The sequence below is a fragment of the Tribolium madens genome, unplaced genomic scaffold, assembly GCF_015345945.1.
Source record: "Tribolium madens isolate multiple individuals breed KSU strain unplaced genomic scaffold, Tmad_KSU_1.1 Scaffold_96;HRSCAF=242;Tcas5.2_LG5, whole genome shotgun sequence".
Classification (NCBI taxonomy): domain Eukaryota; kingdom Metazoa; phylum Arthropoda; class Insecta; order Coleoptera; family Tenebrionidae; genus Tribolium; species Tribolium madens.
Genome location: NW_025401068.1, coordinates 8,566,122 through 8,580,087, shown reverse-complemented (window position 1 = coordinate 8,580,087; position 13,966 = coordinate 8,566,122). Strand labels below are relative to the sequence as shown.

Sequence of the window (13,966 nt, the reverse complement as noted above, 5' to 3'; positions counted from 1 at the left end):
AAAGCGTTTTATTTCAWAAACCTTATCAAAATAATCAAACTTTATTTAAAACTTAACAAACAAATCAACAAAACTAATAATCACTGATACTCCTGCCCTTCCTGTGCATACTCCTGTAAACCCTCAGACTGCTGGTACTGCTCTTGTTGGTGAATTTCCTGCAGCGACTTCTGAATTTCCTCTGGAATCGGAGGAGGCGTGGGTAAATGGGCTCCTTGTGGTTGGAACCCGTTTTCATCAGCAATATAACTCAAGGTTATGGGATGCCCATGCTCGTCGTGGTAGGTAATGGTGCCCTGCTGCACCAAAATTTCGTGTTTCTTGTCGCCTTTATTCTTGAAATAGCCCGATTCCTGCGCGTGGATGCCGTTGCCCGTTTCATAGCTAATTAAACGAATATTTTTACCACGCACTAATTGTGGATTAGGTAGTAAAATTAATTAATAATTTTGATTTGAGAGACGTAAGGCAGATGTTGTGAAAGTCGTGCCAGATTGTTGTTTGCACTTTCATCTATAAGTGGTGCAAAAAATCGATTTTTTTCTTACCTAAACTGATAGCCCTCGTGGTCTTGGTCGAAAGTTTGTTTTAAGATGGGAACAATTGGTTTTTTGACTTCCTGGATCGATTGGTAATCGGGGATATCGGCGGATGCAGCGATGGCAATTAGAGAGAGTAATCCGATAAGCTGAAGGTTTGAAAAGCATTATTAATTGGCATATTAATTATTTGAGGGTTTTAACTTGCCTGCCACATTTTGATTAAACACAGTGCAGTGTCGGAASTTGGTATAGAAACTGATAGTACAATAGCTGGTTGGATTCGCTTTTATACCAAACTCTCCTCTTTAAATATAGTTTCACATTTGTAAAATAAATTAATCCATATGTTCTTGGGTTATAGAGAAGATGTCAATAATTTCTTTTAATTAAGAAGGTATTATTTAGAAGATCGACAAACAAATRATTAGGTAAACGAAAACGAAAAGAGTATTTTTTTAATTTAGATTTATTTGAAAACTGGAATCTAACAAATTAAAAAAATAATTTGTAGACTTTAATCAGTTCCTAAATTTGTGAATWTTTTTTCATTACCTGTTACTTAAAAATCTGGACACCTATTTTTGCATAAAAAGTAAAAAAAATAAATTCAAATAAGACTATATATTTACATATTTTTAATATATAATTACCAAGAATGCATTTTTTTTTCTGTTGACTGACTAAATATTTTGTAATTCAGGAAAGCGGCTTTATTTATTTTTTACCGTTCACACTAATAGGAGAACTTGTTGTAATGAAGCAAATTACTTTCCCTTATTGYTGGTGATGTAAAATATTAAATAAGTATTTCAAAAATATTTTGCTTGTGAATACAAAGAGCAAGTTTAGTGAACATTTTSCTTGGAAGTGAAAGGGGATTACGCTTACTAAGATTTTATTTTTTTGTGGTTTCGTCTTCAAACAAGAGCAATACACTTGGTAGTGTTGTCAATAAAAGCATGCAAATTGTTTTCTATTATATGTAGCGGAAGTTTTAACAAAATCTTAATTTGAAAAGTTATGTTCTTGTTAAAAACGTAAGAAAATCTTTTTTTGATAACATAAAAATAGTCTTACGTATTGACTTTTATGATCTTATGTTAAAGTCTATTAACGTATGTTGGTTGAGATACTATATTTTTATTGGAAATATAAAGAAAAAAAACGTATTTAGTGACTTAGGAAAATTTTATATTTATTTTAACACCAGTTGTATGTCTAGAAAGTGCTGTTAGTACTACAAAGCGATGCAAATGATAAGCACAAAACATTATATTTGTACACTAAACATGTTTATAAACTAATGGATTGACGGGATACACAGTTTTGAATTTTGTGTGAATCTTTATACACGTATTTACCTGTCAAACAGTAACAATTATTTCATAGCTTTTATTTTTATATAAAATGTACTCAAATTTAGTAATATTAGGCTAAAAGAATTAAAACAATTATTGTTAATAAGTTGCAAAGGCAGTAAAAACGTTCTAAGCCGTTAAATTTAATGTAATTGGTAAGTATGCGGCTTTGCACACTGGAGTTAATTTATAAGAGTTTATCCAATACAAAATTGATAAAAACTAAAATGAGTAAGAGTAAGTTAAAAATTTCTGTGATTTATTCAGTTTTTATTATAGAGCTCGTGTTGCTTACACATAAAACATCCAGACATTTTTTCATKAAATTTTCTTATTTTTAATTTTTTTAACACAATGAATAAAGAGATGGTTGTTGCTTCCTTGGCTGATTTTTATTAAGTTGTATCACTATTAATTCATAAGCAAGTACTGCGCCAGCAATCTTAAATAAATATAAATAGCATAAAACATCACCGATTATTCATTTTAAACTTACTCCAAAAATAAGATTTTTTGTAAGAAGAAACATTTTTCTGGCCGTAAGCCCTGTAGTTTGATACTTAGCAGTTACAATAAGTCTGACGTTCTAAAATTTATAATTTCAGGTTAAAATTAGGTAATAGCAGAGTACCTATATCCTACTTCTTGATTGTAGATTTCTAAAGGAGCAACTGAAAGAATGTCCACTGGTAATTTACTTTCTTCATATACTCGATTTGCATAAATACAGACAGACACCATTCTCAGAATGAGTAAACTTGAAGAAATTAAATAATAAATAATTTCTAACGGCGGTGCCAGAACAAGATTCAGACTCAAATGCACTTGAAAAATAATGAAATAAAAATTGTTGAAAAAAGAAATTAAAATAAGCCATGAAATTTTATCGTCTAAATAATCGCAAAATAAGCAYAGACGGTTATAATCTTCGTTTAWTGCAGTCCATTCTTTGAAGTGTTTTGACTAAAAAGTTCAAAAATTGATGTTGACAACTTGAAAATTATTTTAATTAGATACTTTAATATTTGTTAAGTGTTGAATTCGCTCGTTAATTTGACGAAACCTCTCACTTAAAGCACAACTGACCAAAATAATAAACAGGTCGAGAAAAGTCCACGCAAATGCCATTCTGGTGTTCATTAGCTGAAAAATTATGCCGAGCCAATGAGCATAATCGACAAAATCGAAAACCACTGCAAAAGACATTTCGACAGCAAAGTATCGGAAACCTTTAGAAAATGATCCACGACAACTCACTGCCACTATAAGTTTGTTAGCCTGAATTGTAAAGTGTTCAGCTACAAAAAAAAAATGTTTAAAAAAAATAAATAACAAAATATGCAATACCAGCTTCAAGTGCTAAGAAAATTATAGCAATACGTTTCAAAGTTTTATCTAAACCTTTAGGCCAACCGTGTGATATCAATGCCYTATCTAATTGGTTCCAATTGGTCATAATTTCGTGCCAATCTTTAGCTAATTTTATGAAAAGAAAACTTGACAACGTTCCAGAACCATAAAATACGATCGCATCTACAGGTTATTGATTTATAAAAGCTAATTTAATTAATAATCTTACTCATTTGTGCCTGCTCATAGCCTGTTATAAGTTTCATAAATCTAATTTGTGCAAAAATTACTACAATTCCCAAAAACGCTGTTAATAGTGACGACAATACTCTCAAAGAAAACCAAGTAAAGCTTATCCCAGTTACATTTTCTTCCGAAACACCTTGAACCGGAAAATATCCAAATATTTGGGCGATTACAAAAAGGAATCTCAGAGATTTGTGAAAATTATTTTGGGGTTGAATCAAGAGTAGTCCAGGTTGGGGAACTTTCATTTTGTAGTTGCACTACAACACAACTGGTTCAAGCAAAATGCGCGTACTTCAATCACATTAAAGTTAAAACTTGTTTATTAAAGCTCACTAATGGACTTGAGTAACGCATTAATTGCTTATTTACTCACAGTGTACTTTGCTCGAGTAAAAAAAAAACATATTTACACAATAAAATTTATTTACAAGAAAACAGCTTAAAATCTCCTTTGTTGAGGGGCGATTTTTTTATAAACTGGTTTCAAATTGCTTGCAGCGGGAGCGGCTGCTTCCTCCGGTTCAGGATGGGCGGCAATCCATTCCAAAGCTCTTTGGATCGCTGGAGGAATTGGGGGTGGAGTCGGTAAATGATCACCCTGAGGTTGGAATCCATCTTCGTTAGCAATATAATTCAGAGAAATGGCAGTGCCATCAGGAGCCGTCCACGAAGCTGATCCTTGAACTTCAGCAGCTTCGTTTTCAGAGCCGGCATTTTTTATTTGTCCTTGTTCTTGTGCATTAATGCCGTTTCCAGTTTCGTAGCTGTAATAAATAAATTAAGGTGGATTTTTTGGGTTTCTAAGACTAACCTCCATTGGTATGACCCATCAGCATTGACTCCTTCGTTGTCGTACTTGACTATGGGAATGGGTTCACTGGTTGCCTGTTGTTGGGCGTGAGAGGCCGCGATAAGGGCACAGAGAGCAATTATCTGCGAAAAGTACTCACGTTACTAATATCGAATTAGGTGATAGTCCAAGAAATTGTCACTTAACACTCAAACACTTAACACCGGTTGGAGGATTACCTACCACTTTCATTTTGGTTTTGTTGAAAAAGAGCGTCGAACTAAACTTATTAGTGAAATTTTCGTATTTATACTAAGTTGAGTTATCCCTYCCCAATTGAAGGAGGCAATATAATACCTTAAAACTATTATTAGAAGATTAAATAATCATTACATGCAACACACATGAACTTTAGATAATGTGGCGAAATACGGTTTAAAGACGATGGGTAAATTGACATTCAATTGTAGAAGATTGATGCGTAATATTGATTTTTGTATAGATCATTTGAAGGCATTGTTATCTTCTCTGCAACGAGTTAGATAATAATCGACTTTTCACTTCGACATGCAATATGGGGTTAATTGAATACAGTCCGGTCCTGTCGATCATTCATTCATTTGTTGGCTCACACCTACTCGTAATTGTTATCATCGAACAAAAGTAGGTTGCAAATTTTAACTCCTTTATACGATCGATGCGAAATTACTATTATTAACCCAACTCTGTAATGGCTCTATTGCTCTCAATGGAAATTTACAAAATTTTGCCCAATTACCTTTTTTAGCAATAATTTTAATAAATAAAGGTTTATGCCAATTACGAAACATTAATTAATTGCTTGATTTGCTTYTTCACCGGGTTTATCAGGGCCGAATCAAGGCCTGTTTACCAACACCAACTTTACAGTTCGATAAATAAAATTACATTTATTACTTGTCATGCAGACAGTTAAATATTTGAAGACTCGCGTGTAAAATAAATATAATTAATTATCGGTAAACATTTCAAAATACTATTGGATGTTATAAACACGATGAAAGCTGACCTTTGTGTCTTACCTATTTTAGGTCATTGCGAGACAAAATTTTCAATTTTCCGATTAATACAGCTACTGGAATTGGGAAAACAATCAATTTCAACATGGTTCATTGCATGATCTGTCTTCATGCGATTAAGAGACATTTTCGCATCGCATTGTGAAATTGCTTAATTAAGGATTTGAGAGCGTGATGCTTACTGAGAATTGCATTTTTTTCTGTTCGTGTAAAATTAAAGCACCGGAAAAAAGTGAGAAATGAGCGCAGAAATAGATGAGATGAGAGAGATTTATGTAACTTTCGACACCAATGAAGACAATATTAAAACTGTTATGAGTTATGACACATGATGACGGCAACCTTTCTAGGTGAAATACGTGTTGAATTATTGCTATTATGTACCTAATCGTGATGAGTGAGAATAACCTAAAAGATGTCAAAATGATAATATTTAGTTGCTTTACTATGACACAAGAATGCTTGCGGAAGATGCGAGGAAACAAATATTTGACTAGTTGACAGGCAATCATGTTGTTTGAATTTGCAATTTCAATGATTCTAAATGCATTTTTATGTGGGGTAAAGCAAGGTGATATGGTGAACAAAAAAATTGAGCCCTACAGAACACAAGAAATTGTTAATATAGACAAAATAAAAATACTATAACCTCTTAGAGACATAGCAACAATTTGAAAAAAAAATATATTTGTTTTTTACCAAATTTACCATTTTACCCATGCATATGGGTGAAATGGTAACTTACTTTTTCTGCTTTTAACCCCAAATATTACATATATTTATATTATTAAATTGTACARTCTTTGTGCAAAGTTGGCATCTAATACATTTTATCCAATCSACTTCCTTTTTAGTGCTATTTTACTAAATTTTTATAAAATGTGAAATTTTAAAAAACAGAGTAAATCACCATTTCACCCGATTCACCATATCACCCTGGWATACTCTATAAGTATATTTATTGATAATGAAAATAATAAATCATCTTTTATAACAGTTTTAACAGTTGATTTAAGTTACAATCGTAAATTTCTTAAAATATTTATTTCTTTCCATAAATCTAAATAAACAGTAAATTAAATTAGACTTAAACAAATTACTCAATAATGACAAAAAAATGTATTTAAAATAAAAAAAATATTTAAACATAAAGCTGTAAATTTCACAGTATACGACTACCAATCAAGTCCATTGTAAAATTCTCCAAATTATTGAAATTTTATTTAAAAAAAAAAAGAGTGTTTATTTGACAAACATGAATCAAATACGATTAATGTTTACCTTTTAAATTCACTTTTGTAAAATACGAGTATAGTTGTAAGTATACTAATTTCAGTGGAAGTGACAATATTATGAGCAAACCAAAAATAATGGTTTCATAGGTGGTCTCCAACAGAACGTATATATAACGTATAAAAAAATATAGCAATAGTAAAATTATTAGATTTTGCTGGTTGCTTCAATAATAAAAATTAAGAAATTAAAATGCCAACTAATTAATTTTAAATATTAAGTAAAAGTGTTCATTTTGTCTTTGTGCAACCCTCACGGTCACTGCTAGCCTCGAGCTACAGATGATCTTTATAATTCTCATATTAGCGTGGCACAAAAATTTAAAGGATTTGTCTATGTCAATGTTGAACTTAAGATTTACTGTTAAATGAAGCAATCATAAAAATGTGTGCGTAGGCTGCCTTGGAAATGGCTTCCTTTTTGCAAAAATTTGGTTAATTTTTGAAACCATGTCACAGCTTGTAATCTCCTATCGAGATTTGCTATTTGTGGTGATTTATATGAAAACAAATTATTACGTAATGAAAACAGTTTTTTACGAAATGAATCAGCCGCTGTGAGAAAAGTGTTTCTAAAAATGATTCTAATTTGTTTAATTTTTGTACTAAGTCTATTAAGGTTTTTAAATTGATGGGAATGGAAACGGATAGTTATTTTAAACTAGGAGATGTGTAATAGCTTTAGAACAAACTGGYAATTAATAAAACAGTTGTTATGATAGTTAATAACAGAAACGMATAAATTTGCCATTTYTTATATCTGATAAATTGTAATYGTAATAAATCGTAATCGTAAAATGTTATTGTAATAAATGAGAATTAGWGTGTAGGTGTCTGGTGTTGAATATACATTTTCCATATACGGTGAAGTAAAATTGATCACGGACAAAAAATGGAGAAAACTCGATACATTGTAATCATTGTAGSGCAAATAAGAAAAATGTTGTCAACGTCACCTGTTGTACTGGAGAAACTGAATGGTTGAATTCCTTGCTGTTTAATCAAAGTAACTAACATTTTATTTGTGTATGAAAAAATGTTTTATATTAAAACCCAAAAATAAAATAATATGTATGTAACAAACCTAATTCATAGATTCATAAAGAAAATGCAAAAATATACCTACAGTGAAGATTTTATGTTGCTGAACATGCGTTTCTTGTTCCAAATATTGTCGCTAGGGTTGCTTGGATATGTTGTACTTGTTTGTAATGCAATGATATGATTTTTTTTAATTGCACATACATAGCGTTAATAGTGTTGCTGTTCAGCAAAATAAAATTCTCATTGTATACTTTTTTAATTCAAAATAAAAATTATTTTTTGACGAAAAAAATTGCTTTATTTCAACTTTATTAAAATGATTCTATAATGCACTCTCTAAAATTTGTTGTAATTGTAACTAATTTTATTCTTTAAGAATCAGATGGTAAAGATTACAAAAAAATCTTTTCAAGCACCATTGTGCTCAAACGTGTGTTTAAATTTTGAATTAAATATTTTCAAAAGTTTATTATTTTTTAAGACACGTAGGTATAAACTATGCTATGAATCAACGTAGAATATTGTGTTGCCTATCTTAAAAAAGTGTTTATGAAGATAACAACTATTTCGTAAGRWAMCWRMKMYWTYGTGATTATGAGAGCACTTAATATTGTTCAAATRAATTCTGTAAAAAAAATGTTGTATAAAACGCTTTCTCTGGGGTAACGTATTGATAATAAATTTTCTAAGTCACTTCTACTTWAACTTTAACTGAATTACACTAAAATATTAATTTGTTTTTATGTTCACTATCTTCTGATCTCTTTTATTGAATACGTTTATGAAAATGTATTAATTAGGAATTAAGTTTCAACAGATAAATATTTATGAAAAAATACCCGTAGGTATTACACAAGCAAACAGTTAACAGGAAGGTACAATCTGTGATACTGTATAAAAAATAGAAACACCGATGACAGCTTAACTTGTATATTATTGTACTATGAATGCTGATAAAAGTTTTACATTAACTTAATTTAATCACAGATTCAATATATTGATTTATATGGCGCATCCACCATTTGTACACCTTTCTTCTGAATGTTTCTAGTATATGCAATCCATAATACACTGGTTTAACTTTTTTTAACATAGTTTTTATTTCTCCTGTGCGAATGCTGTAGCTAAATAATTAGACGTTTATATGAAAAAATATCAAAAAACTTTATTATCTAAGAGCTTTTACTCTAGTTAAAGAACATGTGAAGTAGATGAGTGAAACAATTCAGTCTATATAAAGTACTTATGAATGTGTAAATCACAGAATTCTTTTCCTAAATTATTGCTGACGGTATTGTCCGTTATAATCTTGCGGTGGAGCATTGTTTTTTTGTCCTTGAGGTCCTTGACGTGTCTCTCTTTCCTCAGCCTCCTGTAACACCGCAATTTATTATATTAATCCAATAAAACAAATTTTGAATTACTTGTTGTGCTTTTATTCCCGCAAAAATCAAATCTAATCCCTTCTGCACTTCAGGACTCACTGGGGGTGGAGTAGGCAAATGATCTCCTGAAGGATGGAAACCTTTCTCGTCAGCAATGTAGTTGACAGTTATTACTTGTCCTTCAGGAGAAGTATAAGTGTAAGATCCTTGCTGCACTTGAGCGTTTAAGTGTTGGCCCTCTGCGTCTGGATCCGGTCCAAGATCCTTCACGTAACCTTCTTCTTGAGCAATAATATTATTTCCGGTTTCCCATCTGCAGGAAATTTATTACCGTTTTATTTCACACTAAAAATTGCAGTTACTTACGCAGCTTTGTAGCTGCCATCGTTGCCTTGTTCTTTATCGAATCTAATAATAGGGATAAAGGTTGTAGATTCGTGCGATCTTGGACGTTGTTCTTGATATTGTTGATTGTACTGGGGTTTTTGTTGCTCTTGATATTGCTGTTGCGGCTTTTGCTGGTACTGCTGGTCGTCGTCGTATTGCTCTTGGCGTCTTTGTAAAGGACCTTGAGCAAGGCAAGTTCCGATTARGWAAGCCGTGAGGATCTAAATAAAAAATATAGCCGGTTTATAAATAGCGAATTGTCAATATGAAAAATGCGAGGAGCAAACATCGATTATGCAACGCGTTTAACCTTTATCTGTCGCCCATCCCAAGAAGTTGCACCAGCAACAATCAAATGAAAGTAGAATCCTTCTTATATAATCGTTTAGAAATTTTAAAAGTCAAAGGTCAGTAAAGTGAAAGGTAAAGATGGCTTACCAAAAACTTCATGATGATGCTCGTGAGGGACTAACACATATACAATTTGTCGATAAGAGAAATCTGTATTTATACCCTCACTACTGGAGCAGCTCCACTCTTCTAGAGCGCCACCACGAATCTGAACACTCATCCTTAAATAGTCTGCCATTATGATACATTTCCTATAAAAAAATATATAGGTGTGAGGATCATCTGCATTTGTGTAATATCATTTTCTGAATTCCAATCTTCGCTGACATTTTCATCAGTTTATAATAAACCATTTTAATGTTTTTGTTTTTCGAAGAAATTATAGACGCCTTGGTAGTGAAAGAATTTCGTAAAGTAACCATCAGCAATAACTTTAATGTTAAAGTCATTAAACTATTAAACAACATTCTCAAGAATTGCAACAAAAAGATTAACAAAGCGTTTAGAAAAAGTTACTGTAGCTGAAAGGGCAAACAAGCAAATAAAAAACAAAATTTTAATGAAATGAAAAAATTAAAATTTACTTTTCATTTAATTTGTGATTTTATTAAACTTAACTTAACCCTTAACAGACTCGACGTATATTTAATTTTAGAATTTTTTTTACAACTAAAAATAGTGTAATAAGAAATTTTTCTATATTATAATCTCAAAGAAAATTTGTGTCTGTTGCATGATCTTCATTTCCCATAGTAATGTTTTTATGTCCTCGAACTTTTACTGATTACTATTTACGGATTCAGGATAGTGATACGAGTATTAACATTAAATGTTACTTTTTAAATAATTAAATACGTAGGTAATCGATATTTTACATTTAGAAATGATTAGCGATGTAATAAATTTTACAAAATTTCTCAGAGATTAAGTGTTAACAACCTTTATTGATATATTGATAATTATTAGAAGAGTATCTAAATATTTATGACATCAGTTCATGCATTTGAGCAATATGCCAAGCTATGCAAAAAATGCACTTAATGCACTATTGTGCAATAATCATTATTTATTTTTTAGGTAGGTATTTATTCGATTTAGTTTTCTTATAAAATTTATGACTTCCGCCATATTTACAATGCTTATTCTTAAATGTCAACATCCATTTCAGTTTCAAATTTGAGCGTATCTGGTGAAAACTTTTGCATAATTTACGACAAATCGGACATAAATCTGAATAGATAAATACTTAACAGAAATATCTTTRAATTTCTATTGCGGTTAAACAAAAGAAACCGAGCATTCGCTGACATGGGACATGTTTTAAACAATAGAAACTTTTTCAGTCGACAGAAACTAGAAAATTAATTAATAATGTAGTAAAAGAAAAATACGAGTTTCTGTGTTAAAATCTACTTAAAAATTTAAAAAGTTGTGTTGATAAAAATTAAAAAAAACTTTCCAAAATCAAGAAAAACAACGACGTTTTCATAAAGAAGGAAATAGTAGCTTTATACTCATTCTAATAGTAGGTAATAATTTTGAATATTTTGATCATTTGTTTTTTTCTCGTTTAAATTTTGCGAATTTCTCGTAACGCCCCTTATAGATTTGTCAGAAGTTAATGTAAGTATCTATAGCAAATTGAGCAGCCATTGCTGCATCAAAAGGCAAATTACAAACAAAAATAAATAATTGCATTACTTATTTATAAAAATAGATATGTGTACGGTAGATATTTATTTCTTAATAATAAAGGTAATCTTTTCGTTTTTTTATAAGGATTAATTTTACACCAAACTATTTTTATGTAAAACGGACCGTTTTCTGGATATAAGTAAAAAGGCACAAAAGAGCAATTTATGTGCTTTCTAACCTCCGTTCAACTCGGAGAGCCGGGAACTTTTTATATGTTAATTTTCTAACCAAACCAAATGTTCGTTAACTAGATTATTAATGTTTTTTTTACTATTTTGGCATATATAATTAAGAAAAAAAATAAAAAATTAAAACAGTTTTATTAATCGATGAAAAAAAGAGGTAATTTGCACTTTTAGATAAACGGAAAATAAAACAACAGACTTATTTAATATGATTCTTTTTATTAAATGTACAGCATGCAAGTACACTTAAAACAATAATAATTATTTATAAAAATATATCATTTATTTTACAAAAAGCATGTAAACTTACTTTTCTCATTATTACAAAAAATACTCAAGTAGCGTTTCTAGGCTTGAGTTGATTGACTAGGATTGTTTCCAGTGCTGGAATATTGCTGTTGCTGGAACTGACGTTCTTGATGTTGGAAAGTTTGAGGTTGTTGTTGAAAATCTTGATGTTGTTGCTGCTGCGTAATTCCYTCTGGAGCTTTTGGTATATGATCCCCTTCAGGTTGGAATCCATTGTCGTCGGCCACATATCTGTGTTTAAAATTTAAAATCTAATCTACTTAAAATGTAATTATTTATTCCTACCTGACCGAAATTTGTTGACCATCAGGAGCAGTGTAAGAATAAGCTCCTTGAATCACTTGTACATCACCAGTAGCTTCAGGATTATTAGGATCAACTGCTCGCCCTTCCGCACCTTTTTTCACATAACCACCCTGTTCTACGTGAATGCCATTGCTAGTCTCATAACTACAATTAACAAAAATCAATTTGTTATAACTTGTTAAATCATGTAATCACCTGTAATTGAAACTGCCATCAGGTCCAACAACTTCAGTTTGGCTCACTATAGACACTGGGGTTGTAGCACTTCCACTTTGTGTGTTAGATTGAGAACGTTGTTGATATTGCTGTTGTTGYTGTTGTGYAGCTAACTGAGGATTTTGTTGAGATGTAGGTCCTTGTGGTCGCGATAACGCGGGAACAATAAGAGCAAAAACAGCAATCTGAAATTTACAAACATTCTATATTTGTCTTACTAGTTTTATTGTATTGACTCAAAATATTGTAATTGCTATGTTTACGCAATTTCTACTTAAACACATTTCTAAAAAATCACAAATAACTCACTGGAAGATATTTCATCTTGAACTGTGCTCGCACAAGTGCAACAATTGTACTACAATCAATCAGTCCATAATTTGGCTATTTATACTATGCATTATTTGTAAAACCTTTGGTAATGTTTCCCATAAAACTTGCTAACTGATGTAACCTCGTTAAAAATTTAATGCTAAGTAAACATTACACAAACAGTGTTACGATGAACAAAGAAATTGGCGACAGATGATCTATCAATAGAAAACACAAGAAACCGTTCAAAAATATTTATTTATGTGTATTTTACAAATCAYAAATATGGCTGTGGCAGTTGATATACAAAATGYGTAACAAATCTAATATTTCYCATCTTTCGGTGGCGGAGCTGTTGCCAGATAATCTAAAGCACGTGCAATCAGTGGTGGCACTTGCGGGATGTGCTCTCCTTGTGGCCGATACCCATTCTCATCAGCAGTATAAGAAACCTTATAAGTTTTACCATCATCCCCAGTGTATTGGAAATCTCCACTGACAACTTCTCCAGCGTTGTCTTTATCAAAAGTCTTCAATTCCCCAACTTCTTGCGCTCTACTTCCGTCTCCGGACTCATARCTGTAGTGAAATTTTCCGGTGTAGTCAACTTCACTTTCTTGACTCACAATTGGGATAACTTCTTTTTCGATATGAGCCGCAAAAGCAGCGGCTGCTAAAGACACTACTAGCACAAGCTTTATCATTTTGACAATAGCAATTTGGCCCCGGATTGCTATTTATACTGAGGGACTCTCCTAGTTGGTAAAAGATGAACAAATCAGAATTTATATTCTATTCACAAAAAATGTTGTTTTTTTGGCATAGCAAATTAAATTTATAATCGAAGATGATACTATGTGTAAGATTTATTTTTAGACGTCAAAGATTAACTAAAAAAGGTTATAACATTTGCTATCCTTCTTCAAAACGCTTAGTTAATCTGTAATATATTTATTGAAAAATAGAAAAGCACAACAGCCTTGGTTTTATTTTGGTCCAATTTAGTAACGCGAATTAAAATAATTAAATTTTTGGTACCTAAACCGAAAATCTTAAAAATCAATATTGCATATGATTTCAAATCTGCTTAATTGCTAAATAAATATTTGAAGATCATTTTAAATTTTCTATTTGACT

At 31.1% G+C, this 13,966-nt stretch overlaps 5 protein-coding genes across 5 annotated transcripts; all 5 read right to left on the bottom strand.

The window, feature by feature from the left end:
- Positions 1-25: 25 nt before the first annotated feature.
- Positions 26-828, bottom strand: LOC123013936 (endocuticle structural glycoprotein SgAbd-2-like; the record flags this gene model as incomplete). Its single annotated transcript, XM_044412812.1, has 3 exons — positions 26-384; positions 549-688; positions 748-828. Coding segments are annotated over 3 exons (525 nt in total), but the record flags the coding sequence as incomplete, so codon positions are not given.
- A 1,418-nt stretch (positions 829-2,246) lies between these two features.
- LOC123013381 (gustatory receptor for sugar taste 64e-like) lies at positions 2,247-3,744 on the bottom strand. Its single transcript, XM_044411858.1, has 6 exons — positions 3,480-3,744; positions 3,248-3,433; positions 2,918-3,198; positions 2,543-2,863; positions 2,397-2,486; positions 2,247-2,342 (listed from the first exon to the last, which is right to left on the bottom strand). Exons 1-6 carry the CDS (start codon positions 3,742-3,744, stop codon positions 2,247-2,249), a joined length of 1,239 nt encoding a protein of 412 aa, XP_044267793.1.
- Positions 3,745-3,904: 160 nt separating this feature from the next.
- LOC123013935 lies at positions 3,905-10,006 on the bottom strand. The gene is made up of 7 exons (XM_044412811.1): positions 9,894-10,006; positions 9,435-9,676; positions 9,108-9,381; positions 8,970-9,055; positions 4,533-4,569; positions 4,311-4,432; positions 3,905-4,263 (listed from the first exon to the last, which is right to left on the bottom strand). Exons 1-7 carry the CDS (start codon positions 9,903-9,905, stop codon positions 3,939-3,941), a joined length of 1,098 nt encoding a protein of 365 aa, XP_044268746.1. The 5' UTR covers positions 9,906-10,006; the 3' UTR covers positions 3,905-3,938.
- A 1,885-nt stretch (positions 10,007-11,891) lies between these two features.
- LOC123013205 (endocuticle structural glycoprotein SgAbd-2-like) lies at positions 11,892-12,885 on the bottom strand. Its single transcript, XM_044411602.1, has 4 exons — positions 12,827-12,885; positions 12,497-12,702; positions 12,281-12,445; positions 11,892-12,226 (listed from the first exon to the last, which is right to left on the bottom strand). The coding sequence occupies exons 1-4, from the start codon at positions 12,839-12,841 to the stop codon at positions 12,034-12,036; spliced, it is 579 nt and encodes a 192-aa protein (XP_044267537.1). The 5' UTR covers positions 12,842-12,885; the 3' UTR covers positions 11,892-12,033.
- A 183-nt stretch (positions 12,886-13,068) lies between these two features.
- Positions 13,069-13,568, bottom strand: LOC123013106 (endocuticle structural glycoprotein ABD-4-like). The gene has a single exon (XM_044411446.1). The coding sequence runs from the start codon at positions 13,531-13,533 to the stop codon at positions 13,153-13,155; it is 381 nt and encodes a 126-aa protein (XP_044267381.1). The 5' UTR covers positions 13,534-13,568; the 3' UTR covers positions 13,069-13,152.
- Positions 13,569-13,966: the final 398 nt, after the last annotated feature.